The sequence below is a fragment of the Struthio camelus genome, chromosome Z (assembly GCF_040807025.1).
Source record: "Struthio camelus isolate bStrCam1 chromosome Z, bStrCam1.hap1, whole genome shotgun sequence".
Lineage (NCBI taxonomy): Eukaryota > Metazoa > Chordata > Aves > Struthioniformes > Struthionidae > Struthio > Struthio camelus.
The window spans coordinates 44,365,785-44,389,090 of NC_090982.1; the positions used below are offsets into that span (position 1 = coordinate 44,365,785).

Sequence of the window (23,306 nt, forward strand, 5' to 3'; positions counted from 1 at the left end):
AAAAGCAAATGGGAAGTAGCGATTTCATAGCAAAGCAATATATAGATACTTTGGTATTAGCTTCTCAGCATCATCACTGACAGATGAGAACTTTGAGTCTCTGTCTTAGGAAGTATCATGTTTTCTGAAAACAGTTATTCTTCCTGTGATACACTTTGGGCAGACTCAGCGCATTGTTAATTTTTCTTCTTTAAGACCATTGATCTACAAGTTATAACAGACAGAACCGTTATTTTGAGCTATTATTTTTAGTTGACATAGATTATATTGAGTGATAATACTCCAGATGCCACTATTACATTTTTCAGGGACAGATGGCTTTTTCTTTCCTGCGTAGATGATATGCCCCATAATCAGCCAAGCCTAAATTGCAGTGGTCTATTTATATAAATAACTTTTGGTTATAAAATAGCACACTTCAGATTATCAGTAAGTATTATGTTTATTTCAGGCTGTAGTGCGGGTGATTTTGGATAACTGCCTGAAACAGCATTACTGGCCTGTTTTATGCTGAGTCATGAGTAACCATTTGTGTGCTCAGAGGTGCATATAACTTTAGCACTGCTGTCATATGACTTGGATGTAAGACGTAATGATTTCTTGCAATGCCTTAACATGTTAAAATGTGCTTAGTGCTTTAGAAGGAGAATATTGTAGAGATGCTTACTGCTTGGAGTTCAGTCACATGACATTCTGTTTTGCTATTTAAAACGCTGAATTTAATCTCTTTCTTCTTGGAGCCCCTTCTCTGGCACTTCAAACCATATGACATTACATCAGTTATTTTGATACTTTATATCTTGCCTCCTTCTTTGGCTGTAAGACAACCAGGTGTCCTTTACTTTGTGACTAGCAGGGGATATGCCTATGTAACTTACAATCTTTCCTTAGAAAGACTTCTCAGTCTAGAGAAGAAGTGCCTAGTTAATGGCATTCTTGAAAGAGCGCTTAATTCAGTCACTGGTGTAATTGGATTATCGGCTGACAACAGGAGTTGCTTGCCCATCTCATTTATAAGTTTTTATTTGGTACCTGTCACTGTACTGTTAGAGCATTTAAGGTGGGCAAATGATACTACTGAAAACAAAAGCCCCATAGCACTTACCTCCCCGCAAAGCTTTAAACCTTATATGTGTACTGTAATTTTTTTAAGCCACATTAGTGGCTTAACTTTAACTAGGCTTGTGAGAGTAGGTATTAAAACTGATGCCTTAAATACAGGAAGCGCTGACTGGCTGCCAAACATATCAGAAATGCTTTTGTGAGATGGAGGGTGGGGGGGAGGTTTCATAGAGTTTTGTGACTGCATGAAGGCTGTCCTTTTTGGTTCATTCAGGGTGTACTCTTACACTTGAACTCTCCATTGTTTAATTTATAGCCATCATTTGCAAAGTAAATGTGAGTTTTATTGAAAACACGCACAGATTTCTTTTGGGGAAAGTATCTTTTACGAAAAAGCGTTAAGAAAGTCTGAAGACAGAAGTGTACTGTGACAGGTAATTACCTGGTTAGTTTGCAGGTTACTTTTGTTTGGTGTCTTTGCTAATGAGAGCATACTGTTAATGTCTCATTTCATTTCTGAGGTTTTTATGATTTTATAACTCAGTAACGTTTGTATGTTCCTTTCTGGCAAGGTCTGCCCCTGTGGTCCTTCTCTCTATCTCTGTCTCTATCTCTAATCTGTAGCATAAGACAGAATTTAGTTACTTGTGCGCAGACTGATTTTTCCCAATTTATCTTCTTGACGAATCCTGTGTCCTGTTCACGTTAAGGATCCAGTGCACTCTGTATGGTGAACTATGGGAGCCTGCTCTCTTCCCCCTACACTCATTTGTTTTCTGTGCGCTATGTGCAACTGTTATTACAATTTCTATTTCATGTCAATATGAGCTATTACTTGTATGAAAATGTAACCTAATGACTCTTTGAACTGGAACCCTACTAGGGGGGAAGGCCTGAAGTTGAATATGATTCTAGTAGTCTGGACGATGGAGCCCACTCTTTATAAAATATTTGTGCCCAAGATAACTTATCTTTTGTGCCTTTGCTGCCAAGCAAGGCATTGTTTCCATTCTGCCAGTCTTAAAATAGAATGCGAGGATTCCATTAAAGTGAAAATTGATTATAAGAATATAGATTCAGCAGGCTTGGCTTGTCAGAAAGCAGGCATAAAGGTGGTTTTCTCTGACAGAAATTTGTATGTTTGGGGATCTGGGAAACTGTTTCAGTCTTTGATTTCCAGCCAGCACTGTAATGGAATTTATTTGTGTGAAGCAGGCATCAGGTATAATAGGATTATGCATTATGTTTATGTGATCCTGGCTTTAATATCCCTCTAATAGTACTCAGTTTATTCATTTCTCTCATATAAATTAAAAGTGGAAATTATAGATTAGATCTGCCAGGACTCATCAACGTTATGTGAAGTTTAGTTTTTCTGTTCTTGGAACTTACTGCATCATAACAGAAATGCAGATGAGCAGGAAGAAAATAATAAACTTTCATAAAAACTCCCTTCAGCAGCATATTGACACTGTTTCTTTATCTGTTGTAAATTATTGCACTGTATCCCCTCTCTAAGAACTCTATGCTGTTTTTTGTGAGTTTATTTGAGAGTCCTGTTACTATCCATCTGCAGATGATCAGAGCACCAAGTGACGAGTGTCAACACAGGGCACATTTGCTCAGATAGCCTTTTAATAGGTGCTCTTGACTGAGGCTTTTAATTGGATCTTTCAGGTGACTGCCAAGTAGCATCCCCTACAAGCACATAACGGTGCAGTACACAGAATAATGGGTTTTGACCCATTGCTGCAGTTGTAATTGGGTATTGAGAACTGGCATGGCGCAGTTAGGTGCTATAGGAAAGGGGCTGTGAAGCAGTGTGTAAGCAGACATGCTCACGGTCGACGCAGCAAATTTCCTAACTTCTAATTTAACTTAATTGCAAGGACTTTGTTCTCCGCCCCAACTTTGTCCACTACTTAGAAACCGGCCTTATGCATCTCATTTTGTCTGCTCTAGTTAAGAGGAGAGCTCCGACTGTGATGTAGATGTTCAGATCTTTTTATTTTTCCAAACTTTTTTTTTCCAGTTGTCTGAAATGAAGAGCAGTTCACCTGGTATGTTGTGCCAGCGCTACTGCACACAGCTGTGTAGAATGTAGTGTTAATATTGTGCCTTGCTTGGCAATGACAGGCTGAATCTGAGGCCCAGGGTCAGTCTGTAGTATTAACCTCCTGGATTCCCACGTGCCGAAGAGATTACCGTGTAACTTCAGTCATGAGAATTTCTCTCTTCACCTGGCATAGCTGCAGTTGTCGATGCTGAGCTTCAGTGAATTGTCATCTATTAAAAAGATAAAAATACTTCTGCATACATACTAAACCCTCATGTTTTGTTTACATGATACATTAGAACTGTGAAAATAAAGTGAAAATCTTTCCACGGTGCACAGTACAAAATGGACTCTGGATGTTTTCCTGGTCAGTGCTATAATGGAGTATGCAACCATTATCCTGCCAACCAAGTGAGACGAGGCAGGTTTCCATAAAAGCCTATCAGTGCCATGATTGAATTAGTCAAGAGGCTCCTGCTCTGCGGAATCATCTCTGGCACTCTCGGGTCTGGGACGTTGACTTGAGGCAGTACAGGATGCTGCCACCATCCAAACTGTCAGCTCCTCTTCATGTTTGGTATTTTTTAATGAGTGTATGGTTGGCAGCACAGCTGTTTTGGGGAACTATTTTGGTGCCAGTGCAGAGAGAATGGGAGGTGAGCGGTTCTGCACATGTGCTCTCTAGCTCTCTTTTTCTACGTTTTGTGAAGAAATGTTTCAGCAGGGTTGCTTCATTTCGGACTACAAAAGCATATTGTTACTTCTCAGCCGGGAAACAGGTTATGATAATAGCTATGTTGCAGTATATTGGTAAACTGTTTTTCATCATGGTAAGAAGCAATCAAAATAAACTATTTGAATTTCAGGAAGGGCAATTTCTGTTCTATGAAGAGTTTGTAATGAAATAAAAACCCCACTGCTATATATACACCTGAGTAAGGTCTGTGCCCTTAAGCTGAATAACCAGCTCTAATTTCCTACACTGAATTTCGTATTACATTACCTACTTGAAGCCATAATTTTAGGGAAGTGACTGGAGCAAAAGACATTGAATTTCTCTAGCCTATGCATTTTTAAAGAGATAGTAAGTGCCTATTATTGGTTGAATCTAATTTTTACGTGAATATTGATTGTCTGGTATGCACTGCAGAAAAAGAGAAAAAGTCTTTGTTTCTGTAGGACCTACAAGGATGTCAGGCATTTCTTTATATTGATGAAAGGTCTTGTGCTGTAAGAGTAGAACAAACACATTTTTTTAAAAAAAGGAGGCTGTTGGATGGGATTATTTTCTTTATTTTAGTTAATTGATAGACCTTATTTGAATGAATAAGCACTGGTAATATTCAGCAAGTCATTTTTAAACTGAGTGAAGTAGGTGGCTGTTAAGATGAGACCTGAAAGTAAAGAAGATTTTTAGCTTTGTAATCCTGCTCGAAAGTGGTTTTTTCGTGACCGTGAGTGGCATGAGAAAACTGGAAACAGATCTCAGGCTGGAGAACAAACAGACCATACTAGAAAATCAGAGATTTTGTAAATGATGAAGCAGGACTACTCCCTGTCCCTCCCAAAGTAAAATGAAACCGTCAGATATGACGGGCGAAGTAGAAATAAGGCAGAAGTAGCATAGTCTTGAAGACTGTGGTGAGAAGCTTTAAATGTAGGAAAATACATAGGGAAAGAGTCACTGGAAAAATTCAAAAGGTAAAAGCGTACAGTTCAATGGGCAGGAAACTGCATTTCATAGATCAGATGGAGATTAGAATAGAGGGCTTGGATTTTAAGTTTAGCCATTTGGGGAGAGAAAAAGGAGAGACCTTAGAAAAACACAGAAACATGAATATTTACTAGATGCTGAATATATAGGGAGCTGAGAAGTGATCCAAAGGCCAGTTTGCAGATCTTCCTAAGCAGCCACTAAACTATGTATCCAAAGAAGACAGCAAGTAAAAAAAAATTCAAATGAGAGCAGTAGGAGTTCAGTTGTAATATTTTTGAAGTTGTTGATAGTAAAATAGATCTGGTTGAAATTTTTCAATTCACCAGAGGTTTTATTATATATCATTTTTAACTCATATCATGGTTGAAGTAAATTTTCTTTGCATATCTGCCAAACTGAAAGCTCCCCAGACCCCATAAGTGCTCAAAGAAGTTGATATTCTTTTTGTTTAAATGCTCATGCCAGCAAAAAAATCTTACAGTATACTGATTTTTAGGTCGTGTTTGTCAGCAACTTGCTAAAGTTTCAAGTAGGGTGCTGTCAGACACTTGCCTTGGATTCACCAAAATTCATCTAATATGAAACATTTCAGTCTAAGTGAATCTGTATTTTGTAATATATACATATATTTTTATTTTTTATATTTTTGTTTTTTATACACCCACTATATATGCATACATATATATATATATATGTAGTCAGAAAGTATCCCTCAATTCATCTTTTAAATGTTCTGAAGAGATACTGAGTAGAGATGCTGAAATGTGATGTTTGGATAGATGGAGGGGGGAAGAGTCCAGCTATAGCTCTGATGTAAACCAGGGGGCCAGGATCTCTTTCCCCTTCTTTGTGTCACCATGGCACTTATGTGGTCACTGGGTCCAGCTCAGGGAAGTGTTGGGCTGATATACTCGTGGTAATGGAAGTCAGAATGGAGAGAAACGTTGTTTTGATTAGAGAAAAGAGTTAGATTGACTGCATGTAGACGGCTCGAAGAGTCTTAGGGTAAAAGAGAAATGGGCAGAAGAGGAGTTGGATTGCTGAATTTTTGCAGAGACCAGAGCGTGACTGTGGAGTGGGGATTGGAACTCGAAATCAGGAAGAAGATAGAAAAGCTTTGAAGGAGAAATACAAAACTAAGAGTTTAGGAATGAGGAGAGGATGCAAATGAGAAAATCTCACTCTCAGGGACTGGGAAAAACAGGAGAGACTTAGAGGAGGAGTCCTGGCAAATCTTATTTAAGCAAGTGAGAAGTTTTGAAAGAAATGCAATTTGCAGCTGATGAAGGGATACAATTTCTGATGAAGTGGGGAAGTAGATATCTTGAAGCTAGGACTAATCTAAGGGCATGCCGTTAGGAATGATCTTATTTTTAGTGCAATAAGCGTGCAAAACCACAGGGCTGTTTCTACGGGAGTTAAATGGGAATATGGGTACCAAGGTTCTGGAGATCGGGAATGAAGTGAGTGAATTTATCTTGTGGTGAGTAAGTGGAGGAAGGCATGACTGAACGGAGGGACACTGGATGTTGAAGGGAAGCTTAGCAGAAATATGCTGACCTGAACTGTAGTTTACAGAATGGCCTCTTTTGTGTTTGTAAGCAAGGAGCAAATGAGCAGTGATAATAATTAGGTGGCAGTAAGACAGAAGGAACTTAAAAATTGCTACCGTTTCCCCCTGTTGTCCTCTCAGACAAGTCTCATGAATAACAGGCTCACATAGGCTCCTTGATCCTTTTCCCGTTCTGACCCTATGTTTAAGGCTCAGTGGGGTCAGATGGAATCGCAATGAATGTGATGGCTGTGGATGAAATGACAGAAAATGAGAGTGATTGGTTGACAGCTTGGTGAGTGGCTTGGTGGCATAAAATACTGGAGGATGGAAAGAGGGATCATATGTAAACTCCCAAGGAGACTGGTCAGGTCAAGGACGTGACATTTTAAGTGGATTAAGTATTTGGAGAGAGGTGAAGGGGTGAGAGTAGCTGATTGAAGTGCTGTTTGGAAATTCCATTATTCTAGACATGTTATCTGTTTTAGACTAATCAAGACGGTATGACTGAAGGAAAGAAGAGAAGTTTACTTGTGTTTTTCAGAGTGAGTGCTTCATTCTTTAGTATAAGGTTACTTGCAATTGTTTCAAATGAGCCAGACTCTTTTCTCTCAGCCTAGGTGCCATAACCTTTAGTAGCATTAATGAGAACAGTTTGCTTCAAGAAGAAGCAACTATCCTTGTCAACCTCTCCCTTTTAAATCATAGTGCATTAGTGCTATTGAATAAAGAACTGCCTGGAAACATTATCCAAGTATTGTATTGAATTTCCACTTCCAAATTTAGCCTTCATGTTAACCTTCTGAGTGCTAGTACTTTGTCCATGGAAATACAGACCCTGGCACTACACCTGCCTATTTTGAGCCAAAGAGAGAACAAGAACATGTTGTCCTTCAGTTGTGTGTAGTATATTTGTAACATTTGAATGGGTAGTTTATTTGCGTGTGGAACTGTGCAGGGTGCTACTCTAATTGCAGAGATAAAGTTGAAATAAACAAACATGAATTAAATGCTTAATAGACTTCAGTTAGTGGCATTTCCATGATAAAGCTAACTAAACGGAACAAACCCAAAATACCTTATTTCATACATGCTGGAATTGTGATCAGCTAATCATTCATGTTGTGTGCAGAGTGAAATTGCTTGCCAGAGAATGGCACGTGCTATATACTGAAGGATGTAACATATACATATTTAACAGATAGCCTCTTTTATGGTATAGTTTTCACTTTGCAGCTGTCAAAACAAGACTGATGGAAAATTCATGCTTGGCAATTGTGTCACATCTGCTTCAGTAACTGTTAGGAAATAGACTACTCTAGTTACTGGAAGATACTGTGAGTGAGAGACCTTGCAAAATTTCTACAGTGCTAAGTTTTTTCCATGTTCCATGGGAGTTTCAAAAGTAAAGGTGAGAAAGGCAGCGAAGTTGTATCTGTACCAAAAGAATGGTATTATGCCAGCTGGTAGAGTAAACCTTGCTGAATGATTATCCAAAGACAACCAAAAGATAGACTCCTCAGTAAATATCTGATACGTGTCAATGATTCTTTTAACACAGATTAAAAAGAAACAGTAAATGGAATAAAATGGAATAGAGTGGCCATCCGATTATTAGATCAACAGTGAGCAAACATCCACACTAATGGTTGTTACTGAATAATTCTGAAATTATTTTGGGAAGAATCTGTCAGTGCACATGCGCATACCTACAGGCAGTATGCAGCATGAGCGCTTTGGAGGTACAGAAAACACTAACTGGTCAGAATGCGCTGAGGTTGGCTGGAAGCTCAGCCCAGTAGCTTTGTCTTGACGGAGTCTGTTTGTTTATTTCAACTTTTTCTACCCGCATCAATGACGGTTAGGGTCATCCAGTTTGTCATTCTTGATTGTATTATGGTAATACAGGCTGAGGCATCCACTGAGACTAGGCCCTCTTGGGCTAAGAAATGTACAAGTGTCTAGTGTAAGAGATTCTGCCCCCCAAAGACTGTAGAGGCTAAATAAAGAAGGCAGACACAACGTGGAGAGCAAGAGAGCGTTATAATCCTGGATGAGCAACTAAGACAGGGAGACAGTAAACGAACAGTCAGCGGCCAAACAGAAATGGACAGGGATCGAGCCTAATAGGCACCTCTTTCTATCTCAATCACAGGGCTCTCCTTTCTCTTTCTGGGCGATACTAAATTGGTATTCTCAAGATTTTTCTTCATTTTCCTTGAAGCCTTCTGTGGCACAAGCCAATGGAAAAATGCATTTGGGCTTCAACAGAGTTCTTAGTACCCCAGTACTGTATTAGATCACTTAGTGTATTTGAAAACAGTGAAACTTCCTAGAGACAATTGGTCAGATCTATCTGGGAATTTAATTCTGTGATACGATATGGTTCTCAATGAGTTAATAAATGGAATCAGAGAAATGCTAGATCATCTTAAACTTCACAGAGGAGCAAGATCTAAATCTTAAAGTTATTCAGATGTTCAGACAGTATGGAGTCATGATTTAAAAGTTTTGATGTGATAATTATTTTAGAAGAGTGATTTACATTTAGTTTTAACTAACTCTCCACAATGAAGAAGTGCCCACAAATCAGGTACCAGATTCTCATTTCATGATGGGAAAAATAAAGGCCTCTTGTAATTAAGATGAGCCTTGCTACCAGTTTATGCATATATGTATCCTGTAAGGTTGTCTTGTAGCTTTCTTGTTTGTTTGTTTTCCTCCCCTGAACTGTAATCTGTCAAGGGAGAGCACTGCGCTTAAACACGCGGTATCCTATATCTGTTAAAATAGATTATTAAAGCTAGAGCAGGCCCACTGATCAGCAAGAACAGTGGCAAGTCCATAGGCTCCCAGAAGTTATCAGTGCATGTGGGGATTCATGCAAAAGTATCCAAAATAGATATCTATGCATGGATGAAAACTATTCTTTATCACTTCAGAAGTATTGATTCAGGAGTTTTTAAGGACTTTACACTAAATGGAAACTGGCAGTGGCAGTATCTATGGGTTAGTTAAAGATAATGGTGGATGCTTTCCAACTCAGAAATGTGCATGCCTGTACTACCTGGTGTGAGCATGCAGCAATTGTAATGGGAGTCAGCTGGGATTAAAGTAAAGTAACTTTTCATCACTGTTTGGTTTAACTGTTTCATTAATTTGCAAGTCAGTTACAACGCATTTTAAATTTAATGTAAGTATTACTCTGATAGTATCTGCATGTACCTCCTGTGTTCTTGTGCACACCTGAAATAATATGAATTCTGCTTTTGTTTTACAGTCAATGACTCTTTCTATCATGTTAGTGTCTGGACTTGGAAAGGGACAGAATAAAATCCTGTGTAACATATATATGAATTCAGTACTGTGTGGAGCTACTTCAGATCCTCAGGTGTCGTGCACCCTTATGCTTGGGTGTCCACGCAGTGTCATGTGCCCAGTCTGTCCAGTGGCTAGTCTGCCAGGAGTTCACAACAGTGGCAAATGAGGAAGGCAAATCAAAACTATTCTGAGCGCCTACTTTTAGTCAGGTAGGAACTATTTGGCAGTATAGGGGTATAATATGGGAAATGCAGTGTTTTAGAATCATACTTAACAAGACCTCCCGTTAGAAAAAGAAAACCTTAGAACTTTATTCTTAAGTAGTTCTAGGACTCGTCTGTTGTTGGAGAACCTGTGTAGTATATGCTGGAATTGGACAGAGAAACGATCAGAGGAGATTTTAAGTAGTTGATAGAGAACATAGGAGCTGATAGAGATACTGACCCAGAATACAATAATTTTGTCACCCTCCCATTTGGGAAGGTGTAACTTGGAAAAAATCAGGACAAACAAAGTATTGTGTCAGCTGCAGCAGGTTTTGAACCAAAGTTCTTCCTCGTTTGACAAATGAGGTAAGTTGCTATTAAGGACCTCTGTTTCTAGGAGTAAAGCACTGCTAATCACATGGTAATGCACAGCCAAGCAATGTGCAAAACTACTTTGTTCCAAAGTTCTACTGTTCCATATTGCCATCTGTGGTCTGCAGGAGTCTGCATCGTCCTGGCTCCCTACGTCCTGGAGGCAGGTTTTGCTGTTTGCCCTGTGCTGTGTTTCTTTTAGCTGAGACAACAGCAGTCTGCCACAAGAGAGCAGTGCAGCCTGTTGCCGGTATTTGAGGGAAAATAAATGAGAACATATATCGGGAACAAAGCAGATGAATAAAGAGGATTACAGGGAAGCGCTGACTGTACAGACAGAACTGAATGTAAAGGTGAGATAGGGCAGATGCTCTCCAGGAGAAAATCCTGAAAGATGGAAACAGTGTAGGTGGGCATGAAAAAGGAAGGGAAATAAAAAAAATAATTGCTGGAAAGCAACCTGGAGAATAGGAAAAATACAGAAAAGAGAAAGAAAAGGCTGGAAGATATAGCTAGAGGATGGAAGTAAAAAGAGACTGTGGCATTTACCCTTACCCCCTGAGCTGGAAGGGAGAGCTGCAGTTTGTGATCCCGGTACTGAGGAAGGACTGGGGGCCTGAAGCTTAGAGCTAGTGCTAGTGCTTTTCAGTATAAGAAATCAATATGCGTGTTTTTATCTTGGTCCTCGTTCTTAATCTACTTTCCATATTGTCATTTGGATGAATTGTATTTCTGTATGCATGCTGCTATTCATCTGTGATTAAAATGATTAATAGAGGAGAAAAAAATAAATTCACAGGATGATTTTCAAAGTGTTACCCTTGGAGAGCATTGTTTCCCCCATAAACATATTTACTGGCGTGTGAGGGTTGTGCCATGGCTTATATAGAATTTATTTCTGTTTCTCCTTTAAAAAATTTAACTCTTAGCAGGATTTGATGCTTTAGTATTAAGCCAAGATGATCAGGTAAATTTCAGCTGCAGAGTGTGGTATTTCCAACTTCTAACTTCAGAAGTACATCATAACCCTGTGGCACAAAGCATATGCAGCTACCACTGTATTTTGGGGGATTGGTGGTGGGGGAAAGGAGGCTGCTTTTTGCAATGAGCAGCTCATGTCCACAAATCCACTGCGTTAAGGATTTTTCTGGATTATTAGTTGGATGTTGAAATCCAATGTTGGGTATTTTTTCCCTTTCTTCTGGTAGCATCTTCCCATTTGTAAAACGTCAGCATGCTGTGTAAAATCTGTGGCTTTCTAATGGTGCTTTTGTGCTTACTGTGACCTTTTGAAATCATTACAATTCCCCCCCCCCACCAACTCTCCTTACTTAACTGCACATGGGAATAGGGAAATATGAATCCAATTTACTGTTATCCAGGTGGCTTTTCCTGTTAGTGACTTAGCTTTATAGTTTTAGGTACAGTAATTACTATACAGAAAGCTGGAAAGATGCCTGTAATTCCAAAATGAACTCTCTGTAGCTCTCTCCCTCCCACTTGCACTCTCCTTTTAGTACCGCCCCTTCCATGCACCCTGTAGCCAGCAGCAAGACAGCTGTGTTTGATCATAAACCACTTAAACTCCAGGCTCACTGGCAGGGGAAACTTTAGCATGAAGTGCAGCATTGGTTTGTCTCTGGAGGTGGGGGTGTCCTCTCTTTTGCCTTCTCTCTTCCCCAACACTGAAGACCTTGCAGCGCTATTTTTGTATTTTCACTGTGAACTTGTCTGAAGCTCACCAAATCGTTCCGAGTACATTAAAAGGCTTTGGGAGATGCTCTCAGACCGAGTTGGAGAAAAGGGCAGCATAAAACGAACGGCAGAGATGAAGCACAACTTACAGATGGACTAGGAGAGCTGGAAGATCCGGAAGCGGTACTTTCCCTGCATTCCCCGAGCACTCCACAGTGCTAACAAGTCTTTTGCAGCAATGGATTGTCTGTGCAGTGGAAACTAATTTGGCTCTTTTAGAAGATCTTGCATCATTAATTTGAACTGTATCAATGTGGAGTGAAAATGGCTGTCTAGAGCAAAATGTGCAAGATAGAGAAATCTTGGAGAGGCAAGAACTATTGAATCTGTTAAACAAAGCTTGGAAGCATTAAAATCTGTAAAAATTGTCAAGCCCTGAAAAGTCTAATCATGAATTCTGGAGTTGCTATGAAATATGGAAATGACTCCCCTGTGGAGCTGAGTGAGGTAAGCAGTTTCAGCGTCCTTCTTTATGCTTTAAAAAAAAAAAAAAAAAGAAAGAAAGAAAAGCTTCCCTTTTGGGCTTTCAAACTGCGAGCAATGCAATTAAAAATTAATAGAATGTGTATCTTGCTATAACTTGCTATGCCAATCAGGAAACGACCTGAACTTGCTTGCTGCTTTAGTACGATTAAGTAGTGAAAAGCAAACGGTTGTAACCATGTAAAGACATTTTTTTCCTGTAGTCTGGCAGCACGCATTCTCTTACCCCCCAAGAGCTGTGTTTATAGCCAACATTCATCTTTGTGGTAGGTGAAATACGGAGATCTCGGCTGAGATTAAGTGTGTGGTAACTAATTTAGAAGGGAAGTGGGGTGAGCGGAAGATGACAAATATTTATTGGTAAAACAACAGCACTGGCAGAAGTTGTGTTTGATTGTGTTTAGCTAAGATGATGATGTTCCTTTGGATTAGATGAATGTTTCCTTGTCTAAAAGGAGAAAAAATAAGCCATGGGAAACTTTTTACTTTTCCCTTACAAACCATAGTAAGGTGATATTTCTTATAGTTGCAGGTATGTCTGGTTGTTGTACAACATTGTTTGCTTGTTTTTAATTAATTTGAAATTAAGGCCACATCAGAGACTATGCAAATGTTTAATAAATGTGTTAGAAGCTGTATCTTTTCACTGTTATTGAAATGTCTTAGATGTGCCACCCTAATGGGCTTACTTGTCCTGAGAACTGCTAATTTTAGTTATGCTGTGAAACTCTGAGCATCTTATTAAGGTCATTTTGTAGAAACTTGAATCTGCAATCTGTATTGTCCCAGTTTAAATGAAATCCTTCTCTTTTCCTCCTTGTCCATTTCTTTGATATAACTTTTATTGTAACATATCACTTATTTATTTCATAAGTTTTATTAGAAGCATTATGATAATCTTGGCAGAATGAGAAAGTTCACAATTTGTACAGGGGAAAGCAGAGTAGGTACTGAGCCAGTGCAGTATCCTGCCATGTAGGAGGAACAGTAGGTTTGTGACTGTGGAGTTTTAGTGAAAGAAATTTCATAGATGTTCCTACTTTAAGTAAAAAAGAGTTCAGTTTAGTTAACTCTGTGTTACTCTCGCAAATGATTGCTTAAAAACAATATATTGGCACCTCAGCCTAAATGAAGTTCATAAACTCAGCACAAAAGGCCAGGATATTTTTGGTAGCAGTCTGCCATGGTGTTTCTGGCTACAGCTGTATTAATGGCTTATTGATCACTGCTTTCTATCCCCTCAACATTTAACTTTCAGGACTGCGTAGGATCACATAAAACCTGGAGTGTCAATGGGGTTTGATACTTGGATAGTTATTTGGAGCAGGCAGTATTTACTGCTAACACATTTACCTGACTGGACTATTTGAAAGTTTACCAGTTTAAATTTACTTTACTCGTTCACAGGGTAAGACTTTTTTGTAACAAAATATCTGTTATCTTTTTCTTTTGACATTTTAAGGTGGGAAACATCAAAAGAGGTCTGTGACCAGGCACCATGGCACATTTTTGTTTGTTTAATTTTTAAAAATTACTTTAATACTTGGTTACTTTTGTACTCCAGGGCAACTGATAGACCCCTTTCTGACTGCAGACAAAGCAGTGAAGATCTTAAACTCTTAACTTCCCCAGCTGTTAATCATCATCTTTACTGATGGTTTCCACCTTTGTGATTTGAGCTGCTTGTGTGAGCATGCTTTAGCCTGTTTCACTCAAAGGTCCAGGTTAGTTTCAATATTGGTCTTTGATAAAGCAGATCATTTTGAATGAATTATGGGCTTACAGCAGCATCATATCCTCCACGAGGGAGGAGCTTTTCTACTGTTGCTGTGAGTACTCTGAGATGCAGTTAGTTGCTCGCCTCTAACCTTTAATTATTCAATGAATTTTTGTCTCCCTGTAGTTTGTATGCTCATATTAGACTTTATAAGGCTATTTGTTTCTACAGAGGTTCTTCAAAATCTTTCTTTTCCTACTAGTGAATTGTACTGTTTTTTCTTGCTGTTATTGAAGATTGGAAGCCTCGGGTAAAGGCTGTACATACATTATTTAACTGTTTTTCTCTCATCTTCTTGATGCTTTTCCCCTTTCCCTTCTTTTCTGTCTGTATCTTCTGTATGGCATGTTTGGTTTTGGTCACTGGAAGACAGTAGCGGCATGTTCATTTAAACAATGGGAGCAAGGTGGAACTGGCTACCACGAGCATTCGATGAGACTAGTGCAGTCTTAGGGGATTTTCACATGCACCTCTCTCTCTACTGCCAGCATGTATTTTCACGTTACAGTGGGCTGTTACCAATATATATGGCTGAACGGCAAATATGGTAACAGACCAAGAACGACCATCATAAGAACTTGATGCACATTGGTTTGTGTTGTGGGTGCTTGGGTCTCTCTCTGAGTACCAGAAGCTCTAGGTATGAAACTGCTATTATTAAAATAAACAGGAAGACTCCAAAGATTTGGAGATGTAATGCATTCTTCAATGGATGCGTTAGACAAAACAGAAAATGAAATTGTTGCAATGCATTCCGTTTGTATTGAAACTTTTCTTTTTGCTTGAGAGGTACATCCGTCTTTGGAGAAAATGGGTCACAGCTGTGGTTGTAGAAATTGGTGTGTGGTTCATGTTTGCTGTTCCTAAACTCTTGTCCAGGTAAACATAGGTCGTGATAGTCTTTATTTACTCCGCGCCATTCCTCCCTGCCCCCAAGTTCATGCTGAAAGCGAAAAAGAAAAGAAAAAAAAAACCCTTGATTTCTTTCACTGGTCACTCATACTTCTACAAAACTCATGACTTGTTTTTGGTGATCTCGAACTGCAGAGTTCCAGCTATTGTTATCGATGCACATATCAATACCTATTACTGTATTTCCTCTGCTTGCCCTTCAACCTCCTCTTTTTTGTCTCCAAACAAGGAAGGATTAGTCAACGTGCTGTTTGTATGGCAGATTCAGAATGTTGTAACTGCAGAGAGAGGTAAAAAAGCATCGTTCTCATTATACAATAGCAAGGCTGTTAGCTATAGCTGTTAGCATTTTTCTTTTTTATTTTAATATAGGACACATTAGGAGAGGCAAATCTGAAATTTACCAGTGACTGTTGTACCCCATGAGAATGTAGGAGAGGTTTTGATACCTTTGAAAATACAAAGTAATGTCTGACGAAGCTGACTTCTACTGTTACGAAATGGTCTTTTAGTTGTCAATGTTCTGGTCCGATATTATTTGCAGAGTTTGCTTTTTAAGGCTTGAACAAGAATGAATGTGATTTATATGCCATATATGACACCTAAATTAGGTAAGTGCTCTTTGGATCCCTTTGGGGTTTTTTTAGTCATATGATACTGTAAACCTTGAGTGCAGTCATGGAGTATATTTTTAAAGCCAACACTGTGAATGTTATTGAAAGCACGTATAGGTATAGTCCTGTGCACAGAAACTGCAGTTACAGATTTGTTGTTGTGTAGTTAAAAATGAAACTATATCAGAATATATATGCTTAGTACATATTCAATTAGTTATTGTACAGGGAGAAGTATTTGTATGGAAGAAGCTGAATTGCTTAATCTGTATTTTCTTTGTCTTCCAAATTCAAAGATATCACCACCTTTGATGCAGCAAGTCCCTGAGCCTCAAATTGCTTAAAGGGGAAACAGCATTGTGTGGGAGCTTGCCTGGTCCTTATAGCCACTCCTAACCACCCGCTGTTGAGATGGCATGCTGAGGTATAGCGACCTGTAGTGTGACTTAGTACAACTGTAGGGCTAAATCTTGTCAGTAGTTACGCACGTGCCTAATTTTAGGACTGTTCAAATTGGTGGTGTAGGAACAGGAAAATAACGTAAGTACTGTGCTTCATGGTGTCCTTCTCAGTTGTATAGTTAAGGGCTAAATTATATGCTTGGATTAAGGGCTAAATTCTGTTTGTGGATATAATTTTCACTAAAGTGAGTCTCGTGAATTTGCTGATAGTAAAATTATGCCTAAGAGAACTTGTCATGGGCTAAGGGCTGATATTATATTATTGCAATACGTTCAGCACTTCAGGTGCAGCGTTTTTTTCCTAGTGTGATTGTCAACTATGTTCTTTAAGCACTTCTTGTATAAGCTGGTGATGTATAATTTTTGAAAAGGATATATATTCTTTTCTGCACAGCGAAATTAGAAGATACCGTGCTTCTTTAGGTGCATACTTTATGCCTTCTGCCTCTCTCCTTGTGCTTGGAAGTTAGGTCTTTAGAAGGTAAGTGGTGGTGTTTGCGATCTTAGATATAGCTGCGTGTTCTTTAACCCTTTACATTGCCTGGAACAAACAGCTTGGCTGTGTATCTTTGAAAAAGGTTATTTTTATTTCTTGTTTGTTTGTTTTGTTTAACCAGCATGGCATTTACATTTTGGGGGAAGGGAAGAGTGGATTTGAAATCTTGTCTTTGTGTGGGAGATAGAATAGCAAGTTCATAAAAAGGGTTTCACCAAAATCTTACATATAATGCAATATGTGAAGAGACAAAGGGATAGCCAAATTTTAGAGACTTAACTTATAACTTTCTTTATAATTTTAGTGTAGGACAATATTGCACTTCCTTTTAAGATTTATGTTGCATCACTGCTATACTTCAGTTTACACTTTTGAGGATGTAGAAGAAAAGTTATAGAAAGAAAAGGGGCTGTGTGGCTTAAAGTTGCACTCGTGAGACCAGTGAATGAGCCGGAGGTGGCCTGTGGGCTGGGCTGGGTAACCAGTGGGAGAGCAACATACTGGAGCCGAGCCTTGCTGGCAAGGGAGAAATTCTGCAGTAGCAATCCCTGCCCTGAGGTAGTTTCCCATGTTTTTCTGTTCTTTTAGAACATGCGCCAGCTTGTGCTCATATTGTACATACATGTGAGGAAATAGCACTGAGGAAACCGTACACAGATTTTGTATGTATTTAAGGCTGGGAATAAAACTCAAACACTTGCTTTATCTTCCTCAGTTTGGTAGTCTTATCATTAAAACAGTGCGTAACTGTCACGCTAATATTCCACCTGCTTTCCGAGTGGTCTCTGGCCATGCAGCAAGAGTGCTCGTATACTCTCAGTACTCCTTTTGTAAGCAGATGGACTCCATTTCCCACTGGGATCCTCTCCCTGATACTCGGCATGGCCTTGGCCTTCAATGTCAAAGATGTATGGAAATTGTAATGAAAAGGCAGTGTGTATAGCGTCTTGCTACCAGAGAGGGTACAGTTTTCCCCAGTCAGAGGATGTTGTGCGGCCTGTGATAAATTGTTAATGTTGGTTCTTCAAAATGCTGTGGTCTTGCAATGGAACAGAGTGGAACATGATTATCAAATACTAAACGTGGCATATTTTTAAATTCCTTTAACCTTTAAAAAATTGCATAACAAATTTCTTTGGTAACAGCAGACGAACCAAAACAGTGAGCAGTTTGTGTGAACTGCTGAGTAATGGCTGATGTCAAAGACTTAGAAAAGGGAATGCAGCAACCCAAGATGCTTAGATCAAAGTATCTTCAGGTCAGGCTTTGTTAAATGGGTTCTAGTAGAGATCTGAGTAAAACTTTTATTTGACAGGTAGCTATAATACCCTTAGCCTTTCAGGTATGTTCTTAGCGTTGTTGCTGCAGAGACACTGAGGTACAGTTTGCTGCATCTCTTTGTAAATGTTTTCTTTGGGTGAACTCTGCCCAGTCTCTGTCGTCTTTCCTGATTTGTGTGGGCTTTGTGAAGTACTAAGCAACCTTGCAAAACTGACATTTTCCTATACTTTTGCCTCGCAGGATGTTGAGACAGTAAATGTAAAGTATAGCTACAGAATTTAAAGAGTTACCGTGAGTATCAGTTACGCTGATGTGGCTATCTCATTTAAAGAACAGATTTTAGTGGAGAATTTTAGTGGACAAGCTTCTGGATAGTAGCCATAAAGTCTGAATGTGACTTTTAGGTTAGATACACTTCTGTCCTATGCCATCAGTCTACCTGTGATTATTCATCTCTTTGAAAAATCTAATTTATTCTTAAAGTTTATTTTGAAATTTTATGATGAATTATATAGGTGAAAGCATCCTTTAAAAGGGGAAGGTCAGCTTTTCCAGAGTTACTTGGACATCCGCAGTTTATTAATAGACATATGGTTTAGTCAGGCGAGTGTGCTGTTATGTTATCAGTGAGCTGTACTGCTGATGTGAGAAATATAGGTTAGAACGTGAACTTAGATCCATAGTCTAGCTGAGGGGGCTCTATTTCTAGCATGATCAACATATATAATTTCCAATGTGGCTGATGCATGGTATTTCCAATGTAAAAAACATAGTGACTTCAAAGAATGTTTATTTTCTGGATTTGTGTGAGCTGCTTATCAGGCACAGAGTATGTTTCAGGCTAGGATGTTATTAAATTGAAGCACTATAAAAAGATTACTCGAAATGCCCAAACACTGTCAGCACAGATAATGCTCTTCTGTAGCCTCCTGATGGCCCAAAAAAAAAAAAAAAAAAGCGAAGATTATGTAACATATCTGCCAGCCTGATATTTTAATATTCCTAGCTATCGAAAAACACTTTTGAAAAATGTGTTACAGGCTGAGAATTTAATAAGGACAAGCACATGCTATGGAAGTACCATTAGCAACATACTAGATCCTGTAAATCTTTTTTAAAAATTAGATGTTTTTATTCTTGGATCAAAAACCCAGAAGTTCATTTTCAGGAGAGTTTTGGAGGTAAAGTGAGATCACCCTTCCCCTCATCTCCTTCCAAGCTTTGTTGGAAAAGAAAAATGTATTTCTTTGTCATTGATCAGGCTTAGACCTACCAGGACTTGACTGTGGGTGCTGTGTGCTTGCAACAGTTGCAAGACTCTCAGAGGCTGTTGTGGGTTCCCCTGCAATCTATCTGTAGTTTGTGAAGGAACACTTAAACAAAAGCTTCTGAAAGAGCGAGAATCCATAGATTGCAGAGTTGCTGTTTTCAAAGATAGAAATGTCCATGTTGCATGTGCATGTGAAGGAGGAAGGGGCACAGAGAAAGGCTTTATGATGAAATTGGACAGCTGTGATAGGATATAATGAGATATGTTGTTCTGGTGCTCTGAGTAGTTTGAAAAATATTAAGCAGGAAGTGTGTTTTTGTCACTTCTGTTTTTCACTTGTGTTTCAGTTTTGTTGTCTTTGTGACACTATGGTATTTAAAGTCGCAGGTTTTACTCGTGCTGGTAACTTCTGCTTTCTGAGCCCTGTGGAAAAGCCTATTGGAGCTCTTCTGTTACATGGAGTAATAATATGTCAACCTATGTACTCTGTAGGGAAATGTGGTGAGGCCTGAATTCAAAGAGTCTTTGTGACAGACGGGGGAAAGTTTGGTGTGGAAGGTGGGATCTGGTGCTGTTAAAGAGACTGCTTTGACACTGATAGCTGTCTGTTAGCCCAGCATCAGGATTTGTCGTATGAGTGAACCTTCTGCATGAATGATTTATTTTTCCTGAAGATTCAGATTTCTACTTTGTAACAGTAGAGATAGTCATTATGACTCTGGAAATTAGCTTACATCTTCCAACTCTGTGATTGGAATTAAAATATTAAATGACATAAATCTCTTTAGTCAAGCCAGATTCAAAAATACAGAAAAAAGTTGTGTTTGCATGAATAAATATACCAAACTTTACCTATTATAAGGGTTTTGCCATAGATTGTAAAGCTGACTAAATTGTATTAGCTTTTTTTTTTTTGGGGGGGGGGAAGTGAAAGTTTTTGAAAGCATGTAGTTGGTATCTAAAATTCTATGAAAAAATAAACTTGTTTTTCTTTCCCTTGATTTTTCAGTATTGCTATTTGTGCTATTTGCTATTCCCTCCCCCCCCCAAGTAAGACATTAAACCAGCGTTGGGGTGGGGGGCAGCTTTGCTGGTGGAATATGGATGGCACCAGAGCTGTGTGGGATTTAGGCTGTGTCTTGTTGTGTTGACTCTGAGTAAATCCCTGTTTCTCCATGTGCATCTTTTCTTTGTCTTGTCTGCTTTTAAGCTCTCCAGAGCTGGGGATTGTTTTTTGTTGATTGTATGGTGATACTGTAATGGAACTGCTGGACATTATTTGAATGTGCCTAATTATTAATTATTTGAGTCATTTAAAGAGCCCAATTTACTTATAATAAAAAGTGAGATTTTAACGCAGAGTTGTAGTAGAATTTTGGCATTACAGCTAAGTTACATGAGCTGGAAACAAAGGGAGTAGCAGTTAAAGGTTTCTACAGCGTCACAAAACACTCCCCAGTCTACCTCTCTTTTCATGTTCTGAAATTGTGTTCAGTGCTGTATGCTCTTAAGCTCATAAGCACATGGAAAAAGCTACTTCTTTCAATGCAAGACTGTGTTATACAAAATATTTTAAAATAATATATTTGTAAATATTTAGATGTAGCAGGTGAACCAAAAAATTAAAGCAGAAATGGTTGTGGTATTTACATTTATTTTACTTTTAAATAGGACTTAACTTCAGTCGGGTGCTTTTTTTCTGCAGCAGCCAAATGTCTTTTTTTTTTTTTTTTTAAGTTAAATACATGTAAATGCAGGTAAAAGTGCGATCAGTGTGTGATGACTGAAGAATTATTGGCAATACTTAACACCTTAACTTTTCTTTTTTTTTTTTTTTTAGTACATCATTATTTGTTTGTACCTGTGGTGTTCCGTTATTTTTGACTAAATGCAAAGATGTTGTGAGGAACAGTGGTCTATAAATGGCTGTTAATGTAATGATAAATACAATTTTATTATTAAAGTATAGAATAATGAGCCATATAGAATAGAAATAGATTACCACTGTTACAATATTAGTTTTGTCTTTATGTGTTAAATATCTATATTCATAAAGGAAATTCCAAACTTTTAGTCTTTATAATAAAGTTTAAAAAAATTGGCATTGTAATGCAATGACAGAGTTAAGTATTTAATAGGTGAGACCGATATCGCCATCTTTTAAGGTTGCTTCCTAATATGAACTCCTGTTGCATTTTAGCTTTGCCGGACTCTGGCAAACTTTCAAACTGCAGTCTTCTATAAGCTGAATTTCTTGGGAGAATATCAGGCAAAATATTACATCTGTTTCCACAAATAAAGCTAGTGAAACAGACAAAGCTTTGCCGTGTTAAAAACAAAAAAACTGGCAATTCTTTTTGCTGTCACTGTGCTTTGAAACAGTACTTGAAATTTGCCAATGTATTAGCATTTATATGATTTTTCTGTTAACTGATCTTGCAAAGATATTCAGGGAAGGGGACAAAAATATTTACGAGTCCTCGGTACAATACTTGTCTGGATCACTGCAGCTAAAACTTCTGAAGATTTCGGTAAGCCTGCTTTAACTCAGAGGTTAGCGGAAATCTTCCAGTTTTATCCCTGGATGTTGGGCGAGCACTGGAGCACTGTGACAAGGTGCAAAGACATGGCTTTTTCCTGGCCTCAGACAACTCCCATTTCTTCCCATCCAGTTGTGCCTTCTCAGTATGTGAGGATCACACTTTCTGATTAAAAGGTGTAGGTGGGACAAGAATTGGACTTGAAAATTAGGAAAAAGCGCAAGGGACAGTAAAAAAGGAAAAGCTGGAAGGAGAGACCAGGGCTTAGAGCGAGGCGATTGGGCATGGAAGGAGAGGGGAGCTGAGGTCACAGGAGGTATGCGTTGGGCTGGAAGCTGGATGTGTTGCAAGATGCCTGGGCTGGCAGATGAGAAGGGGACCTGTGAGGCTGGGGAGAAAAGACAGCTGAAAAAGGTGTGGATGAGAACTGGATATGAGCTATGGAACAAAGAGTTGAAGATAGAGGAGATTGGAAAAGAAGCCAAGAAAGGACTGCATATGTGTGGGGACGCAAAATACATGCAAGCTTCCCATCTGTGCAGAGGAGAAATACCGTGCAGTTTTAGTGTCCGTTGTAATACATTAGTACACAGGCTTTGAATTAGGCTTGCACTAACGCTGTAAATCTTGCATTTCTAACTTCAGAGTGCTGGGCTTTGAACTCTAATAATGCTTCTTTTCTTAAAAATGCTGGTTGTTTGCAGTATTACTGTGATTGCATGGTAAATTTTGTAGGTTAACATCACTAACCTTTGTAGAATTCTGGAAATGCTGCGGCAGGTGGTGGCTGGATTTTTATCGTAAATTACCAGGATCTCGCTAGAATGTGATACATCACAATGTAGAAATTTGCATCAGACTTATGGAAAATAGCCATCTGCTGATAACTCAAATGAGATACTGTTTTAAAAATAGGCTAGTAAATTGCTCAGAAATGTGAGGATCTTTTAGTGTTGGCTAGAATCATAACACAGCGCCTCTGGTTTCTGACCCACTAGAGCAACTTTCTGAAATTTGTTCCAGAAAACTAAATTGTTTAATTGCAATAATGGAATTTCAACTGTCAACGTGAAACCGTGACACATGGTTGTGATGACCTTCAAAAACAAGATGATGACTGTGCAGTCAGCTGCTGCTAAGCCCAAAGTTATTTCACTGACAGCTCAGTAACCTTCTGAACCATGTTTACAGAGGTTTGGATGAAGCTCCTGGTTTGGCTGGTGTTCCTGTAAAACTGAGCATGGGTGACAATCTTACTAAGTCAATCCTTTGCAGACAGTAAGCCCAAATGCTTGCAAATTAAGATGTTACGATGAGCTGACCTTCGTCTACAAGAAGCAGAGATGACCTTACCCCAAACTGTTTGCGCTTGCTACCAAGACTTGTTCTTCAGAGGATTGAGTGCATCTAGTTTGATAATCCTTTGCACTT

The 23,306-nt window shown here is 38.8% G+C and overlaps 1 protein-coding gene across 10 annotated transcripts in view; it reads left to right on the top strand.

Moving 5' to 3' along the window:
• LOC104150980 (MCC regulator of WNT signaling pathway) overlaps positions 1–23,306 on the top strand; it is a 223,396-nt gene that overhangs the window by 56,192 nt on the left and 143,898 nt on the right. Inside the window, exon 1 of one of the 10 annotated variants that reach the window (XM_009685519.2) lies at positions 11,836–12,488. The exons of the other annotated variants lie outside the window; for them this stretch is intronic. Within the exon in view, the coding sequence (XP_009683814.1) occupies positions 12,432–12,488 (57 nt within the window). The 5' untranslated portion in view covers positions 11,836–12,431. Of the gene's footprint in view, positions 1–11,835; positions 12,489–23,306 lie in introns of those variants that run through there. 10 annotated transcript variants of the gene reach the window in all.